This window comes from Pleurodeles waltl, chromosome 7 (assembly GCF_031143425.1).
Source record: "Pleurodeles waltl isolate 20211129_DDA chromosome 7, aPleWal1.hap1.20221129, whole genome shotgun sequence".
Classification (NCBI taxonomy): domain Eukaryota; kingdom Metazoa; phylum Chordata; class Amphibia; order Caudata; family Salamandridae; genus Pleurodeles; species Pleurodeles waltl.
Window position 1 is genome coordinate 812,113,323 of NC_090446.1, and position 16,555 is coordinate 812,129,877.

A 16,555-nucleotide genomic window follows, 5' to 3' on the forward strand; every position below is an offset into this window, starting at 1 on the left:
CAGTGAAGAATCCTAACTCTCCTTTAATGTTAAGACAAGGCTTGACCCTTGTTTAAAATTCTGATGGGCTGTAAAAGCAGTGGGTGACCTCTAAGTGATTCAAGTGCCACTGGCCCCACAATTCATTGCATCCAGCCTTTGCTTATGCTCATGGTCTTACATTAAGCCTGACCCTTGTTCCTGCCTCAAGAGGCAACTGTGTATAACACTGGTTCTTAACCTCTTGACTTCTATGGACCCCAACTTCATCATTACTTGAACCCGAGGATCCCAAATGAATCATTACTGGAATTTGGGGACCTCCCCACTCGTCATTACTATAAGTCGGGGACCCCAGCCTAAACATTGTTGATGGTCTGATTCACAAAACAATTCAAAACAAATAAAGAAACAAGCATTCCATCCAACATATACACAAATGATAACACATTTTATTTTATTTGCAAACAAGTATAAATAAAAAATCAAAATAATAATTTGACGGTTGGATCTTTTCTAATTTCAATTGAAGCCACACTTCGGCCATACTATATTGTTTGATGCACCTGCATTCTGCCCACAAATCACTCTGAGGATACAAATTTAATTTTTAACCTCCAATTTCAAATTCCTTTAAGTTTCAGTATGTTTTAAAATGTTCAATTGTACAGTTAGCCACTATATGTATACACATTTTATTGTTGTTAAAATTATTTAATTTTCTAAGCAGTCACAGAGCCCCTGAGGTGGCTCCATGGACACCCATGAGTCCCCAGACCACAGGTTGGGAACCACTGGTGTATAACCTTCACCCTTGTGCACAAAGCAGGATGCAACCTTTTGACCCTTTACAACTTAATCACAAAGTGATCAATTTGTACATAACCTTCTAAGGTTGAATCAAAGTGAACATTCTGTTGTTGGAAGTTTCATGCAAATATGTAAATTTAAGTGTTTTCTCACACCAGCCCTATTAAGAACCCTATGGTGTACTTGCAACAAGAAAAACATTTTGCACCTTCCGGGGTGAACGCAAATTAGAAATGTTAAGTAAAGTAAACAGCTAAATATCTGCTGCTGCGCACGTTTACAGGCTTGTTAGGCCACACCCATTACAACCTTTAACTCACAAGGATCTGGTTAGGGTTGCCACACAGCTCCATGGCATTCAGGGACACAGGTTCTTCGCATGAGAGTTACTTTGACAATATGTGTGTGACAGTTGTAGTCAAACTTTGCGTCCATTAAACCACCAGGACTGAAGCACAATGACTTGTAGCAAAAAAGCCTAGGTGGGGACATGGTGTCCTAGTGACAGGGAGCTAGTTGGCAATCAGAATTCATCCTAACTGGTGTAGGCCATTAATGTACAGTGGCATCATGCATCTTTTCCCACAAAACACGACCTAAAATAATTGCTGCTAACCTAAAAAAAAAGGTCATTGCTGGAGAGTTAAACTGTAGAGCTATGCATACATAGATCAGAACGAGCGATGCGTTTTAGAATCTCAACATTTATAGACCCAAAATGAAATAATTAGGGATTCCATCGGTATTACCAGGCATTTTTCAAAGTCGAGGCTGTTGACTGAGCAGGCATCGACTCTCAATGTCTTCTGGCGTAACAAGGCATGTGATATAGGCACGCAAAATATTTCATTGTAAAGAAGATTGTCCGCAGAGTCCACTGGTTTTGTCCTGAACAAACAGCTTGTGTTTTCCTTACAAGGAAGGACTGCCACACGAATATACCTACAGAAACATATATGTATTGTTAGGGCATCCTTTAGAATAAGTCTCACAGCTGAAATATTTCCTTGAAGCACACATGCTTTAATTGTTCACAGGAAATTATATAGATAGAGATCGATAACAAAATATATACTCCCAAAGCAAATACATTGATCAGTGAAATACTCAGATTGTTTATTTGTTGTCAATTCTCATACCAGCTGTTGTTCTGTTTCCCTCATTGTGACCCGTGTGCGAATTAACCTCTGAAATCGATTCAAAATATTTGGTAAGATCTCTGTGCTGGGAAGTCTGAATTTCACTATTGATGGAAGACAGATAAATATTACTATACTCTCTTGAATTTGGATTGGAATATTTGATGTTTGGCTTAGAAAGTATATTTTATAACTAAGTTAAACATATGTCTCTCCTATCACTCAAACACACATTACACAGACGAAGACAATGGTTGAGAAATCCAGTACACATGTTAATGGAGTTCTTGAACATCTTTTAGGTCGGGTTTCCAGAATGGGGGCCCGGCTAGAGGTTAATTAACTAGGATGCTAAAGATATTTTCTGATGTTGTCATTAGCACCAGTGTCCTCCTGGGACAAACACCCCAAGGGCAGAATCCGCTGCTCGGCCTGTCGCTGGTGCCATGACTGACTGCTCTTTAGACCCTGATGCGTCAATCCACCCACATGTTGATAGCTGTAGGGCTTGTAAAGCCAATGAGTCAAAGTAATATTTAGCAGTAGCTTGCTAAAGTTGTGTCCTCATGACATAGATATATCTGGGGAAGGAGGAGTGAAAGAAATGTGCTTTGTGTCACCTGCTGCAATTTAGATGCTCATTTGTGGGGGCCAAACTATGGAGAATCTCTCATTACAAGATTCAAAATTTATATAACCCTAAGTCTGGAATTCTGACTGGTAACAAGCATCAGGCCAATACAGTCACTGATGGTACCCCATTCTATTCTGAGTGTGTTGAACTTGTCAAAACCTGTGAAGAACAAACCTTAGCCTGCAGCTATGCTCTGCTGAAGAGATTCAATTTGATCAAAAATGTGACTGGAGAAACAGGATTGAGGGAAGTTGACAACACATCAGACGATGTTGAAATCCACCTTGGATGACGATGGTGCTATGCTTCCACTTGGAGCTTTTTTTTTCTTGCACAAGATTCTTCACCACAAGCTCAGCTGCAGCTTGCCCTATATCATGAAGAGAGAATGTTTTCTACTTGGCCTGAGACAATTACACTAGTAGGCGATATCATAAATGCCTCTGTGGTGTCTTGCAATCAAGGGTGTCATGAGAGCTCCAGCCTCCCAATCTAACCTCACTCTGATATTACCAGTACCCGAGATTAGTCAAGCACTCTATCAAATTTTGCTCTTCTGAGTGAGCAACCGTAATGGAATTGTCATGCCTATAGTTTAATCCTTTATGTCGTCGTGCACAGGATTCATGCTGCATCTCATTAATGAGGCCTAGCAGAATCTTAGCATCTCTGGGGTTGCATTTATTTCAGCGCATAGGGGACATGATGTAGCAGTTAAGGATTATCCATTCTTTTAGAGGAGAATCTATATAAACAGAAATTAGAACACTGGAATGTTGAGATCTCTATTGAAGACAATGGAGTGGCTACTGGCTTATAATGGCTGGTATAAGCTTGCTGCTCCAACATTCCAATGTTTGTCTTTCTCCTTTTTTTAATTAAGAAAATTCAACCCTTTGGGGATGGCATGTTCTAATAGCCTTATGTTCCTTCTGTCTCAGCTACACTACTTGTTAAATAAAGGCTTTCTCCCTCGTTACAGGCCCTCCTACAGGTTCAGGGCCTTTAACAAACCGTATAGCCCTCACGTTGTGCTACAAGGCTATATTAGAACTCTGAAATGTCCAGAGCTCCACTGAGGGCAATGGAGTGGGGTTTAGGTCCACTACTAGCTAGTATAGGCCTTCTGCATCAACATTCTGTGCTGTATTTATTTCTCCCTTCTTAAATTGGAACATTCTACCCTTAGAGGGTGGAGTGTCCTAATATCCCTTACAACCCTTCTGCCTTGGACTACACTGGATTTTACAGGCCCTCTCTCATGTTATAGGACTAGACTGAAGGGTTCAGGGGACTTAACAACTGGTCTAGACCTCTGCAGTGGGCTACAAGGCTATAATATGCTTCCTCATAAGGGACAGTGTAGGAGAAAAATAGCACAACCTCTGGCAATAGAAATCATTCGCTTGGGCCATCCACAGCTATTCCCAGCTTGTTCAGCTATAGCCTTGCCACCTGTAAAATTGAGGAGAACCTTAAAGTTGTAATGGGGTTACAGTGCAATCCATGGCCTTCTGCAACTGCTGCCAGATATGAAAATGGATTTTGGCATTTGGTAACTTCTGGCAACTCTTCACAGCATTCCTCAGGGAGCAGTCAGAAATCAGTGGTATATATTGATTGATAAGCTATTTATTTTGTGCACTCTGCAAACTGAATTACCCTTCATTTCATGCCAGGTTAGTTTACATGGACTGTGAAAGAAAGGTGATTTTCTTTCTTGTTCAGTGATTTGGGGGACAGAGTTCCTAAGAGTTCTGGGAAAGAGGCCCCTGACGCAGATCTTATAATGTGCAACAAACTCCCTGACCTTCACTGCTGCTTCCTGTGCAGTAACTAACCTCTATAGCTGGCCAGCAGCATTACAGGAAAACACAACTGCAGGCAAATATGGGACTATAAGTGTGAGTATGATCACATAACAGTTCACACTTCTTGAGCAGTTACAAATTGCCTCTTCTTTACCTCACTCACTTGTCTTCTCCCTTTAGCACTCTGTGAAGTCCCTCTTTCCTCCAATGAATGTAACTGACCAATAAAATATATGCAACCCTTGAGCCAAGTAAACATACTTGCATGCTATTTTTAAACTTGCACTGACTGGACAGTAAATGCTGTGTTTCACTGAAGGACTCTGTTGCCCTAGTTTGCCAAGGTGACACTATATGATCACTCCAAATTACATACATTATTAATAACCTTTCTTAGAAACTAATCTCACAGTGTTTAATCTAACTGCTAGATACAGATAAAATGAAAAGCCTTTCTTTTTGGGACATGTGCACACTAATGGCGGAAGAACAACGTTAAAGGAAAGGAAAGTATTTCAGCATAACAAGCGTAACCGGTATCAACAGCTTAACATTGCTTCACACACTTACACTTTCTGGTCCTGCTCCTGCAAGAGAGCGGAGGAGTTACTCAGCTGTATGACAAATATTGCGAATTGTGAATTGTTGTCATCATATCTGGAAAAAACACACACAAACGATTAATTTATCAATATATCAAACAGTAACCTGTTTAAACACAATATGAGGGCATTTTGAATTAATTCGATAGTCTTGAACTATGTCTAAGCACTCACTTCATTCCAATTTGAACTTTGGCGGTTCCGATCACCTCAGTATCATCCACATCAGACACTGTAGTTTCAGACGGACTGGGCCTAAAAATAAACACATACAAACCAGTGTGAAGAGTAATGCAGCACTTGAAAAAGTGTGTACAATTTCATTTTGGGATAAGTGTAGGTGAGCCTTTTCTACTCTGAATTATAATCTTCCCATGTCTTCTGCAGCCATAATGAAGGTTTCACACTTTCTGCACCTTGTTGGAAGTCAATGCCAATGATCGAAAATGTAAGGAATCCTTAATCAACCATTCATTTTGAGAAAAATCTGACTTCTATGCATTTGAGAATGTGACTAAGTGCATACTGCTACAGAGGAAGGATGTACATCCTTTGAAAGTGTGGTTCTTCCTTTGCCTCGTCAGCCTAGAACCATACCAACACCCTGGATCGATGCAGGAAGCATTTGTGGATTCTTCCTTTCAGGTTAGAGCAGACTGGGTCTTTCAATTCATTCATCAATCAGTATGGCACCATGATAACCAAACTCATTGACCAGTCTGCTCTGGCATTGTGTCACTAAAATCAAAGTATTGGTAACAGCCCTGAGTGAGAGAGCAAATCAATTCAAAGACAGTTTTGCTCAAATCTTGGTTGTTGCAATGATTGAAAAATTAACTCCAATAATAATGCTGTAACTACTTGGACATGCTGGACCATTTAAATTTATCAGGCACAGCTATAATTATCATTCCAATTTTGAAGGAGTTTCTGCTTTAGGGATTAAACTTTAATCCGGTAGGCAGAATGTGTAGTTGAAACGTGAGAATATCAACTAGCAATCTGAAATAATTTTCAACAATTTCAAATTTGTGAAGGGAGAATGGTGCTCTTGTTTCCAAAGACACTTTAAAACAGCAGGTTCTTAAAGCACACATTCCACCATGAGTTTCAATCATTATGGGAGCAAGACACTTCACAAAGAAATTCAGTAACACCATTCAATAATAAGAACAGATATGTGGAGACTTTCTCCTTTAAGTGACATAAAAATCTTTTAACCCTGTTCTAAAACATCTTACAGTCATGAAGGTAAAATAATACGAGATATCAGATACTGAAATAGCTAAATGAGCCTCTAGGGTTTAGACCAGATAAACTGAATAAATCTACTAAAAGACAACAGAACCATACTGTGGACATGGAAGGTGCGAGGGAATGTTCTATCGAGTTGTAGATGGGTAGGTTTGGACAACAGCTTCCAGTTTTTTACTGCACTGTGATACAGATTATATACGCAACATATAGATTTGCAGTTGGTACTCATCAATTTCATTGCATTGTATATAACAAAGTGTTCAGGTGGAGAAAATGATATGGTACATAAAGGAAAGCAAGAGTTTTTTACAATGTCACTTGGTACCTCAGGGTGAAGCACTGCCCATTACAGATATGTACCAATTCTACAACTTTATGTTATATATAAGACCACCCCAAACCTGGACTGGTATGATAATCCCACTGATTTTTTGGGTAATAGAGAATTCACAGGCGAGATAAACACAAAATGTCCTTATCCCTGTCCTGTTAAGGTTCTCCCTCTAGCTCTCAGACAGAAAAAAACAACTTTCATCCTTAAAATCAACCTTGCCATCATAGTTTCCTCTTCCTGGAAATGCATTTGAAAAATTAAATCAGAATAGCTCTCACCCTTCCTCTTAACCATGGGCTACATTTACCCAAAGGAAGCCGGGAAGTTGGAGGTTGGTAGGAGCAGAGCATTACTGTCCACTCTCTACAACGAGGTGATCACTCGGAAACAGTCAGTGCTTAGTTTGTAAAAGAATGCGTGCTGGTGCCTGGAACTCTTCTCTGAAGCCCACGGCTGGTGCAATTAACTGTTGGTGTGGCAAATACCAAGGCTGGTTGTCATAACTCCCTCTTATGCTTCTTTAGTCCACCACCAGACACTCCTTGCTCTATTATTTCATTCTTGGAGGTTCCTGCATTCTTCCTTTGTGAATCTGCTGCTGTCATTCTCTGTCTTTCCTATCTGTGTGTTTTTCCATCTCTTTCTCTGAGTATATGACTGATGAGGAAAAGTAAGTGCTGGTGGCCCCCACCGTCTTCCTCCCGCTCAAATTACGCACTGGAGACAGGAGAAGACAGGAAGATGGTATTCCGTCATTACTCTACTTCATTCAACTTTTTGGGTACCCATGAAGGCCACAATTCAATGCCTGCAGTTACATCCATTTGAAATTCATTTTTTCACTGCTCTAATGTAGGAGCAGCAAAATAACTAGATTTTGAATCTCTAAATTACACAGTGCAGACTTTATTGCACTAATACAAACTTAACACATTTTCCAAAAACTCACAGCAAATTAAACAAACTGTAAAAACGCGACTTCTGTATGAGAAACCCAAACGTCAAAAATCTTGTTTTCCTTGTCCTTGTGCACAGTGTGGCATCTCTGCATTTTGCAAACAATACTCCTATGCGGCAGGCCATTCTGCATAAACATGTCTAAAGTATCTTCATTTAAGAAAAATGCCTCACCTTTGCACGGATGCCTCGTACACACCACTGTCTCCTGCTACCGATTCGTCTGACACTGCTGCAGAAACACCAGTCCCTTTCACGGCAGTTCCGCCATGAGAATGTAAACCTGGCCCAAACAAGAAAAATCATTGGATGTGTGAATCACATCGTGAGTGGAGAATCTATTAAGACAGCGAGAAATAAACTGTATTCCATCCTCCCCAAATGTGGTTAACAGCCGACTGTTAACTGTAGAGAGGATGTTCTAGGTGTATGAATACTTATCAGTCACTTAAATGTATTATTCTCTTATCGAAACCTGACTCTCAATTAGCACTTCAAGTTAGCACTTTGGACAACAGTAACCAATTCGCCACCGTTGGAAGTGCCTCGCAGCTGAAGAGGCGGTATGAAATGCTGTATAAATTACCAAAAACAATACATTTTGCTGAAAATGCCAGTACAGACACGATAGAAGATATGGTTCATATGTTAAGAGGTTATTGTAGAAACTTTTGACAACAGTGTTCGATAGGATTCTTTATGACAAATGGAAACCAGACAGGATGGACTGGTCTTGGCCTCAGAAGGATCCGAGCATGATGTAATGGCATTCACAGAAAAACTATTTTAAAACGAATAGCAAACTCCACTTATATTGTAACAACCTTCCATCTAGCTGCCCAGTTATCGTATTAAATACAAAATAAACAACACAGACATAATAAAGAGGACAATAAGAACTTATTGCAAGGGAAACAGGCCACCACAACAGAGAATACTGAAAACCCTTCTGTAACTTTCCGTAGTGCACATTTCCACATCCCTTTTCATCTGTTAATTATGTCGAGTTCCTGATTGTATTTTGTTGGTGCTAAGTAAATGCTAGTTCCAGAGAAAGTGTTTTCTAAACAGGTTCCTTCCATTTGGCAGTACTAGGAAATATTTCAGTCTATTTACAGGATTGAACAAGTTCATTGGATCTTTCAACATGTCCGAAGTATGCAATCACCGACACTGCAAATAGACAGTAGCAGTGTTAAGAGCCTTAAAAACTGTTACAATAAATATTTCATTTGTTCCAACACTGTCTTCCTTAAACAAGTAGTTTATTTAGTAACAAGAACATATCAATTAATTCAGGCATGTTATAAATAGTGTTGCATGTGGCCCTCTCTGCAGGGTCACCCCAAATATTTTGCCTTCACCCCTTCTGTTTTGCTGAGTTTGTTTTTGCTGGCTTTAAGGACTGTGCATGTTACCACTGCTAACCAGTGCTGAAGTGCTTGTGCTCTCTTGCTAAAAAATGGTACATTTGGCTTACAACTGATTGGCATATTTCATTTACTTCTAAGCCCATAGTAAAGTGGAAAACCATATACCCAGGGCTGGTAAATTAAATGTCACTGAGAGACCTGCAACACTAATTGTACCACCCGTGTATGTATGCCCCTTTAAACATCTCTGGCCTGCCATTGCAGCCTGTGTGTGCTGTTTTAAACTGTTATCTCCACCTGGCAAAATAAACCTTTCACCAGGCCTAAACCTTCCTTTTTAGGGTCAAGCCTGCATTGCATACGCTCGCGCATGCGTATCGCAGCGAGACGCTTTCGTTATTAGAAAAGGGTTCGGAGCCCAGTCGACGTCACGTCAGTGTGTTTGATTGGTTCGTGGACTTGCCTAGTAAAATCTGCTTGCTTTCATTAGTCGAAGGCATGCTCACGTCATGCCTTTTCCGGTGGTTTGCCCTCCTCGAGCGCAGCGACCAAGTACAGAAAACATGCGAGGCTTGCTTTTTTCTGTCGGATCGTGGACTACTTTTTCTCTATTTTCCTAGCACGATTTCGCTTGGCAGAAGTCGAGCGCTTTACACAGTTAATTTCACTTTTTCGGGTTACATACATAAAAGCACTTTTGCCGATAGATGAAAAGTCGGGTTAGGAGTTTACAACGCGATCAGCTCTAACATGAGCAAACGAGAGACCCGTTGCATTGCAAATGCTTGTTAATACATGTCACCACCAGGGGGGACCTAAACAGTCCACTGAGTAGGGTGCTTTGTATTTAATAAGCTGGACATGCGCTTTTAAGTGTTACATGTCCTGGCAGTGAAAAACTCCAAATTCATTATTCACTATTGCAAGGCCTACCTCTCCCATAGGTTAACATTGGGTCTCCCATTTCAAATCTACCACCCTGTATAAAAATGGGGCCCTCAGACCCACTCCTCGGATCACTTGTGGACCTGTAGAAAATTTGGTAATCTGAAATGAGTCATTTTCCTGAGGATTAAACGTTCTGTTCCAAAACATTCATTTTCATTTCACTATCAAATAAGGAAAAGGATCTGTCTCACAAAACAAACACAAACATTTTTATTGACTGGGATATTTAAACCAATGCATTGGCCCTTTCTTTATTAAAATACTTTGAATGGGGTGCTGGGTTCAGGCAACAGAGCCCTTTAGCATGTCTATGCCAGACACTGACTGAACAGTTATATTACCTCTGTACACTTTTGTAAGAAATACAATTATAGAGAGCATGATCAGTGAAAACAACAAGTAAAGGCAAAGTCACTATGGTCTGGTGTTTGTTACCAGTCTTTTGGTTGATTTTATTTCCCATTTTGTTTGTAAAATGTTAATGTTGCAGTAGCTACTGTGCCCTCTCCAATATGAAAAAAAAGCATTTGCAATGCACTAGGGTCTCGCATTTGTCGGAGTTACAGCTGTTAACAGTTGTAAACTCCCAACTGGATTTTTTTTGCATTAAAAGAAAAAAACAGCGTGATCGCGCTGCTTCAGTTCACATGTAATAATACCTATCGGCAAAAGTGCAATTATGAACGTAACCGGCAAGAGTGCAATTAACTGTGTAAACAAGGTCGATGGTATGAGAATCGCTCGACTTCTGCCCAGCGAGATCTCGCTGCGAAAATAGAGAAAAAGTAGTCCACAAACCCAGCGAGCCTGTACTTGGTCGCTGCGCTCGAGGAGGGCTAACCACCGGAAAAGGCATGACGTATGCGTGCCTTCCACTAATCAAAAGAAGCGGATTCTGACAGGCAAGCCAACTTGCCAATGAAAGACACTGAAGTGACGTCAACGGGGCTCCGAGCCTTTTTCTAATACCTAAAGCGTCTAACTAGAGATACGCATGCACGAGCGCATGCGACGCAGGCTCGACCCTAAAAATGACTAAAAGCACAAATATTTTATTCTCAAAAATTACACATTGCCATAGCAGTCAAAGTACTGAAGACAACTACTATGTATGTGATTGTGGTCTTTGTACACCCCAGGAGGTGAGGGGGGGTATATATGAGTGAGAGTGTATGTGTGTATACACATCACGGGGGGAGCCTAAAGGCCCCAGCGTCCTAGTCGACACCCCGCATCCTGGGGGAGTCGACATTGCTCCTGCAAGCAGGAAGCTGCTTTAACTAGCAGCTTCCTGCTTGTGGAAGCAATGTTTTCATCTGTTTCCCTGCACACCTATTTGCGTGCAGGGACACAGATCAAAACTCAGTTTTCTGCAAGCAGGAGTAGTTTGATAGTTCTCACTTACGGAAAGCAGAGTTATATTTGCGTTTACAAAAGCAAAGGGCTACATCCCGAGGGTGGGCACCTCGGGATGTAGCAGGAGCCAGCCCTGGGGGGGTGGCAGTCCCCATGGCCATCTCTTGCTCCATGAGGGGGGCCACACAGCCCGCCTCCATCACTGAATTTAGCCCTGGGGAGGTAGTGGTCCCTGGGGCCAGGGGTCCACGACAGGCTCCCTATATTAATTTATTTCGGCCCGGGGCAGCTCCTGGGGATGTGGGGGGCTGTGTGACCCCCCTATATAACTTGTATGATTTGCCCAGGGGAGGTGGGGGTCCGAGGGGTGCGGGAGCTGTGCTGCCACCCCATATATCAAATTCTTTGCCCCAGGAGGTGGCGGTCCCTGGAGTAGTTGGGGGGGGGGCATATGGGCCCCCATATTAATTTAACATGTTTTGCCCATGCAGGACTGCAGGGGGAACCTGCGTGGGCCCCGTATTAAAGATGTTTTGCCCCAGGGAGGTGGCAGTCCCTGGGCCTGCAAGCATGGACCCTCCCTCTTACAAATTTCTCAGTGCCCCGCAAGGGCCCACTGCATTAATTTATTTACATCTACCCTAGGGAGGGAATGGTAGCAGTCCCTGGTAAGGTGCCAGGCAGGCACCCCCACATAATTAAAAAGCAGTGCCCAGGGGAGGTGGTGGTTCCCAGGGCTTTCATAAGCCATTGGAGCGGGGCCGGTGCACCCTCCCCTCTTATTTTTATTTGCTATGTCCCCGAGACCTGGCACACCCAGGGCAAGAAGAAAAAAGAAGCAAGCGTTGGAGACCGTGCTTGCTTTTCTTTCCCTCAATCACTGTAAAAATCACGTATGTGCTGTGATTTAAAAAAAATACTTTTAAGCCGTGGGGAGGCCCCTTGTGGACCCCTGCACCAAGGGTAGCAGTACCCTGCTTCCTTTTCTTTTTTCTTTCCTTTTTTTGAGACTCAGCTGAAGCCGTTCATGGCATGTGGTTGGGTGCTCATTAAGGATTGGTTGTAGGGACTGTCCGCAGCCAGGTCCTGTGGCCAAATCCCAGCGTGCCTGCATCGGTGGTTGGTTTAACGTAAAACAAATAAAATTACTTAACGTTAAAAAAATACACTGAAGAAAACAAAAGTTAAAGGGACGTTATAGTTATAAGACAGAATATTAAAAACATTGAAATTCATGGAAAAAAAACAAATGGTACCAGGACATTATAGTGGGGAAATAGAATTAAAAAAACCTGAGACATTCACTGAAGAAAAAAAAAAAAGATTATAGGGACATTATACTTAGGCTCAGTTTTCACTCATAGAAAACCATAGAAATTCAACAGTTATAGTTACCAGGGCTAACTATAACTTACGCCCCCACAATGTACTGCTTATGACCTCACATAGGACATCCCCTATGGCTTGGCCCATTTTTTAAGGTGAGGGGGGCATGCAGCCCCCATCCCCAGGCCATTTTCAGGCCTGGGGATTGGACCCGGCATGTTTTGGAGGGGGAAGTGGATACCTTCCCCAAGTCTCTAAAGCCCCAGGGCCATTAATGGCCCCAGGGAGCCCATCTCTGGAACATTGCAGTGTCGCTGCCCTCAGAGGCACAGGCAGGGAAGCCTGTGTTTGCTCACACTTGGCAGGAGTATTTTCAAAACTCCTACAAAGCAGAAGCAAACACCAAGTCTGCTCCCAGCAGGGAGGAGCTTCAAAAATGCTCCCACCTGCTGGGAGCGGACTTTAGATCTGTTTACCTGAGAAATAGATCAAAATGTTGCTCCTGTCTGGAGGGAGCAACATTAGAGACTGCACCCTGCAGGCGGGAGCAGTGTCAGCTCCCACTGGATGCGGTGAGCCGGCTGGGGCAGTGGGGACCTTCGGCTCCCCCACGGCCCGAACAAGAGAAAGATGGGTGACCTAGGTGGGCACCAAGTCACCACCTTTACTTGCTGGGCCCCGGGGGACTGGGTCAAGGAAGGGGGCCATGTACCCTCCCCCCTCCAAATATCACCAGGCCCCAGGGAATGGGGTCCCTGAGGATGAAATCGGCCTAAGGAGGGGACCATTTGCACCCATCCTTCTCCAAATATGCTTGGTAATGGGGGATGGGGTACCTGAAACTGAAATCAACTCGGGGGAGAGTGGACCGCTTTAATTTTAATAGAGGTCCTGGAGGATGAGGTTCCCAGGGCCCAGCAAGGCTCCGGAAGGGGTGGGGGGGTGGGCAACATGCGACCACTCCTTTTTAATTAAAAAAAAAACAGCCCTGGTGGATGGGGTCCCCCAGGCCCTAAGGGGCTCAGCAAGGGAAGATGCCACACGGCACCCGCCTTTAAAATATATATATGACCCTGGAGGATGGGTTAATAATATGTTCGGTGAGGGGGGGCCACACATGCCCTAAGGTAACTACAAATCATGTCCTAGCCATGCACTTCTAATTACCCACATATTACATCACTCATGACATCTTCTATGACATAATTGATAATATCACTATAACATTTGCAGTGGGTGTATTCATGAAAAAACTTTGCATGGCAGGAGCATAAGTTATAGTTACCTTAGTGCATGAGTAACAGTTACCCACTCAGACACCCACCCATAGACCCATTTAAAAAATTCATGCACCCACTCAGACTCTCACCCCCACCCACAGACCTGCTGAGACACTTATGCACTCACACACACTCACTGTTAAAAGGTTAGTAGTTACAGTAAGGAAATAAAATTCAAAAAACCTTAGCGATTCCCGTAAAAGGAACAAAGGTTACAGAGACTTTATAGTTAGGAAACAACATAAAAAAAAAACCTTAGGAATTCACTGAAAAAACAAAGGTTAAAGAGGCAATATAGTTAGGACCTAGAATAAATAAAACATACAAATTCACTGAAAAAAAAAATCAAGATTACAGGTACATTATAGTTAGACTCACATTTCACTCAGACAAAACCAGTGAAATTGAGCAGTTACAGCTACCGAAACGGACTATAACTGACACCCCCGCAATGCACTGCTTTTGACCTCAAATATTACCTCACTCATGGCTGTGAAAAAGACTGCAAAGGTCGAAATGTGTATATATCCTACTGGTGGTCGCCAGGAGGTATGTATAGTTAGGATCTGGTTTCCATAGGGAAAGCAATTTTTGACTTCGCTATATCTTTGGTGCCGTTTGACAAAACTTCATGACAATTTCCAAAAACAGTGTCTTGTTGAGTCTAGCTGTGCATGGAAAGTTTCAGGGTGATCCGTCAAGTGGGGACCAAGAAAAAGAGGCGAGATCAAAAAAGTGCATTTCCCACGTTAATTCCCATTAAGATTTTAGACGACTGCAGCCCAATTGCTGAATGGATTTAAACTAAATTTGTCAGGAAGGTAGCTCTTGGTACAGAAAGCCCGCTTTTTGTTGTATGGTTTAAACTAATTCAGTATTTTTTGAGATGTTAAAGTAAAAGAAAATCTGGGCAGAGCTTGGGCACGTATCTCATGGTGAGATCTGATTAGCTGTCAGCACTTCAATCAGAAAGTGATGGCAGCCATCTTGGGATGAATATACATAATAGCACCCTACTGAAATGTACTGTAGTGAATGGCAGGTTTTGAGGAATACAAAAAGGAGAACATATTAAGGGTTATAATAAATTTTAGTTACAATATAAATCATTTGTTGCTAAGGCGATTTTACCCTGTGAAAAACCTTCTGCTGGGATTTCTTAATTATGTTTGAGAGGAAACTGTTTTTTCATAATTTTTCCACAGAGGTTATGGAAGGTGCTCCAGAAGCATAAAAATGAGAGCATCTTTTCTGTAAATTCACACTGTCTTTCTCAGCCTTATGAGAATGAAGTCTGCCAACTCAGTAAAACATGTACTTCCAACAGGAGCAGCCCATCAGGTGATTCCCTTGTGTAGCCTCCCAGAGTGTTCTAAAGAACTAGAGCGTTAACAGTCTTACTTATGACAAAAGTGTTGCACACCTGAAGCCATCTTGATTGAATCAAACTGGTAAAACTTAAAACATTTAATTTAGAAAGGAACAGAATGAGGGGGTTAATTTTGTCACAGAGAGTATGGTTAGTGCCATTGAAAGAAAAATTAGGACACATTTTAAGTGAGTTCTCAAATATCTTTCTCTTGTATTTCCAACAAGAGAAGCCCGTCAGTTGATTTCCATGTGTTCTTCTGCAGCCTCCTAGAGCGTTCTAAAAGAACTATAGCACTAACAGTCTTACCTATGACAAAAGTGCTGTGCACCTGAAGGCATCTTGATTGAATCAAACTGTTAAAACCTAAAACATTTAATTTAGAAAGGAACAAAATGTGGGGTTTCATTTTTTCATAGAAATTATGGTTAGTGCTGTAGAAAGAAAAATTAGGACACGTTTAAAGTCAGCTCTCAAGTAGGCTCTTGTTCAATTTCATTAGCACATTCTGACATTAAAACATGCACTTTCAACACCAGCAGCAGACAGTTACTCCCAGGTGATCAGCAGTTTACTGCAGTGTTCTAATGGGCAACTAGAGTGCTAACATTCTGAATTTATACCAAAAGTGTGGCACATTCCACCACCATTTTGATGGAATCGAAGTGAAAAACTAAAAGCATTTTCTACTGAGGATACTGTAGCAAATAAGGAGATGGGGGGGGGGGGGGTTTAAAAACAATTAAGTGTAACGTTTAATCAAGTGATCAACTGGATAAAAAACATCAAGATAGCAAACAATTTAAAAGTGCTTTGCCGCTATTTGACAACTCAGAAAATTTGTCGTCATTTTAGTTTTTTTAGAGCAGTAACCGTAATTTCTATAGGAATAAGACCCTCTCATTTTTATAATTTCTAGAGGAAATGCTTTGGGTATTACTACTTTGATTACATCAAGATGACATCAGGCATGCCACACGTTTGTAATAAATATAGAATGTCAACAATCTAGTTGTTCACTGGAATCCTGTAGAGAGGCAGATATCAAGGGAACGGGCTCGAATAATTGAGGACATGGAGGAGGGTGCAGCGGCAACAAGTTGAACATGCTGGGCAGGCAGGAGGGGCAGTGGCGGCACAATGGACCATGAAGGGCAGGGACGATAAACCAACCATACAGGAAAGACATGAGAAGCTGTGGCAATATAACAGACCACTGAGTGCAGAAGAAAGAGGCAGTGGCAGTAGAACCATACATGCCAAAAGATCCGATTCAGGCAAGAGACTGTGGATGTTTTTAAGCCCAAAAGAGCTTTATTTTATCTGTCTCCAGACTAACATCTCCTCTTTTTCAATGTAACAGGGATGTGGAATTCCTAT

General features: G+C 42.0%; 1 protein-coding gene across 1 annotated transcript in view; it reads right to left on the bottom strand.

Moving 5' to 3' along the window:
* Positions 1-16,555, bottom strand: part of WWC1 (WW and C2 domain containing 1) — a 347,981-nt gene that overhangs the window by 77,485 nt on the left and 253,941 nt on the right. The window contains exons 12-15 of the mRNA XM_069199350.1: positions 7,698-7,806; positions 5,150-5,230; positions 4,944-5,030; positions 1,539-1,731 (exon numbers count right to left, since the gene is read on the bottom strand). Of these exons, the coding sequence (XP_069055451.1) occupies positions 1,539-1,731; positions 4,944-5,030; positions 5,150-5,230; positions 7,698-7,806 (470 nt within the window). The remainder of the gene's footprint in view (positions 1-1,538; positions 1,732-4,943; positions 5,031-5,149; positions 5,231-7,697; positions 7,807-16,555) is intronic.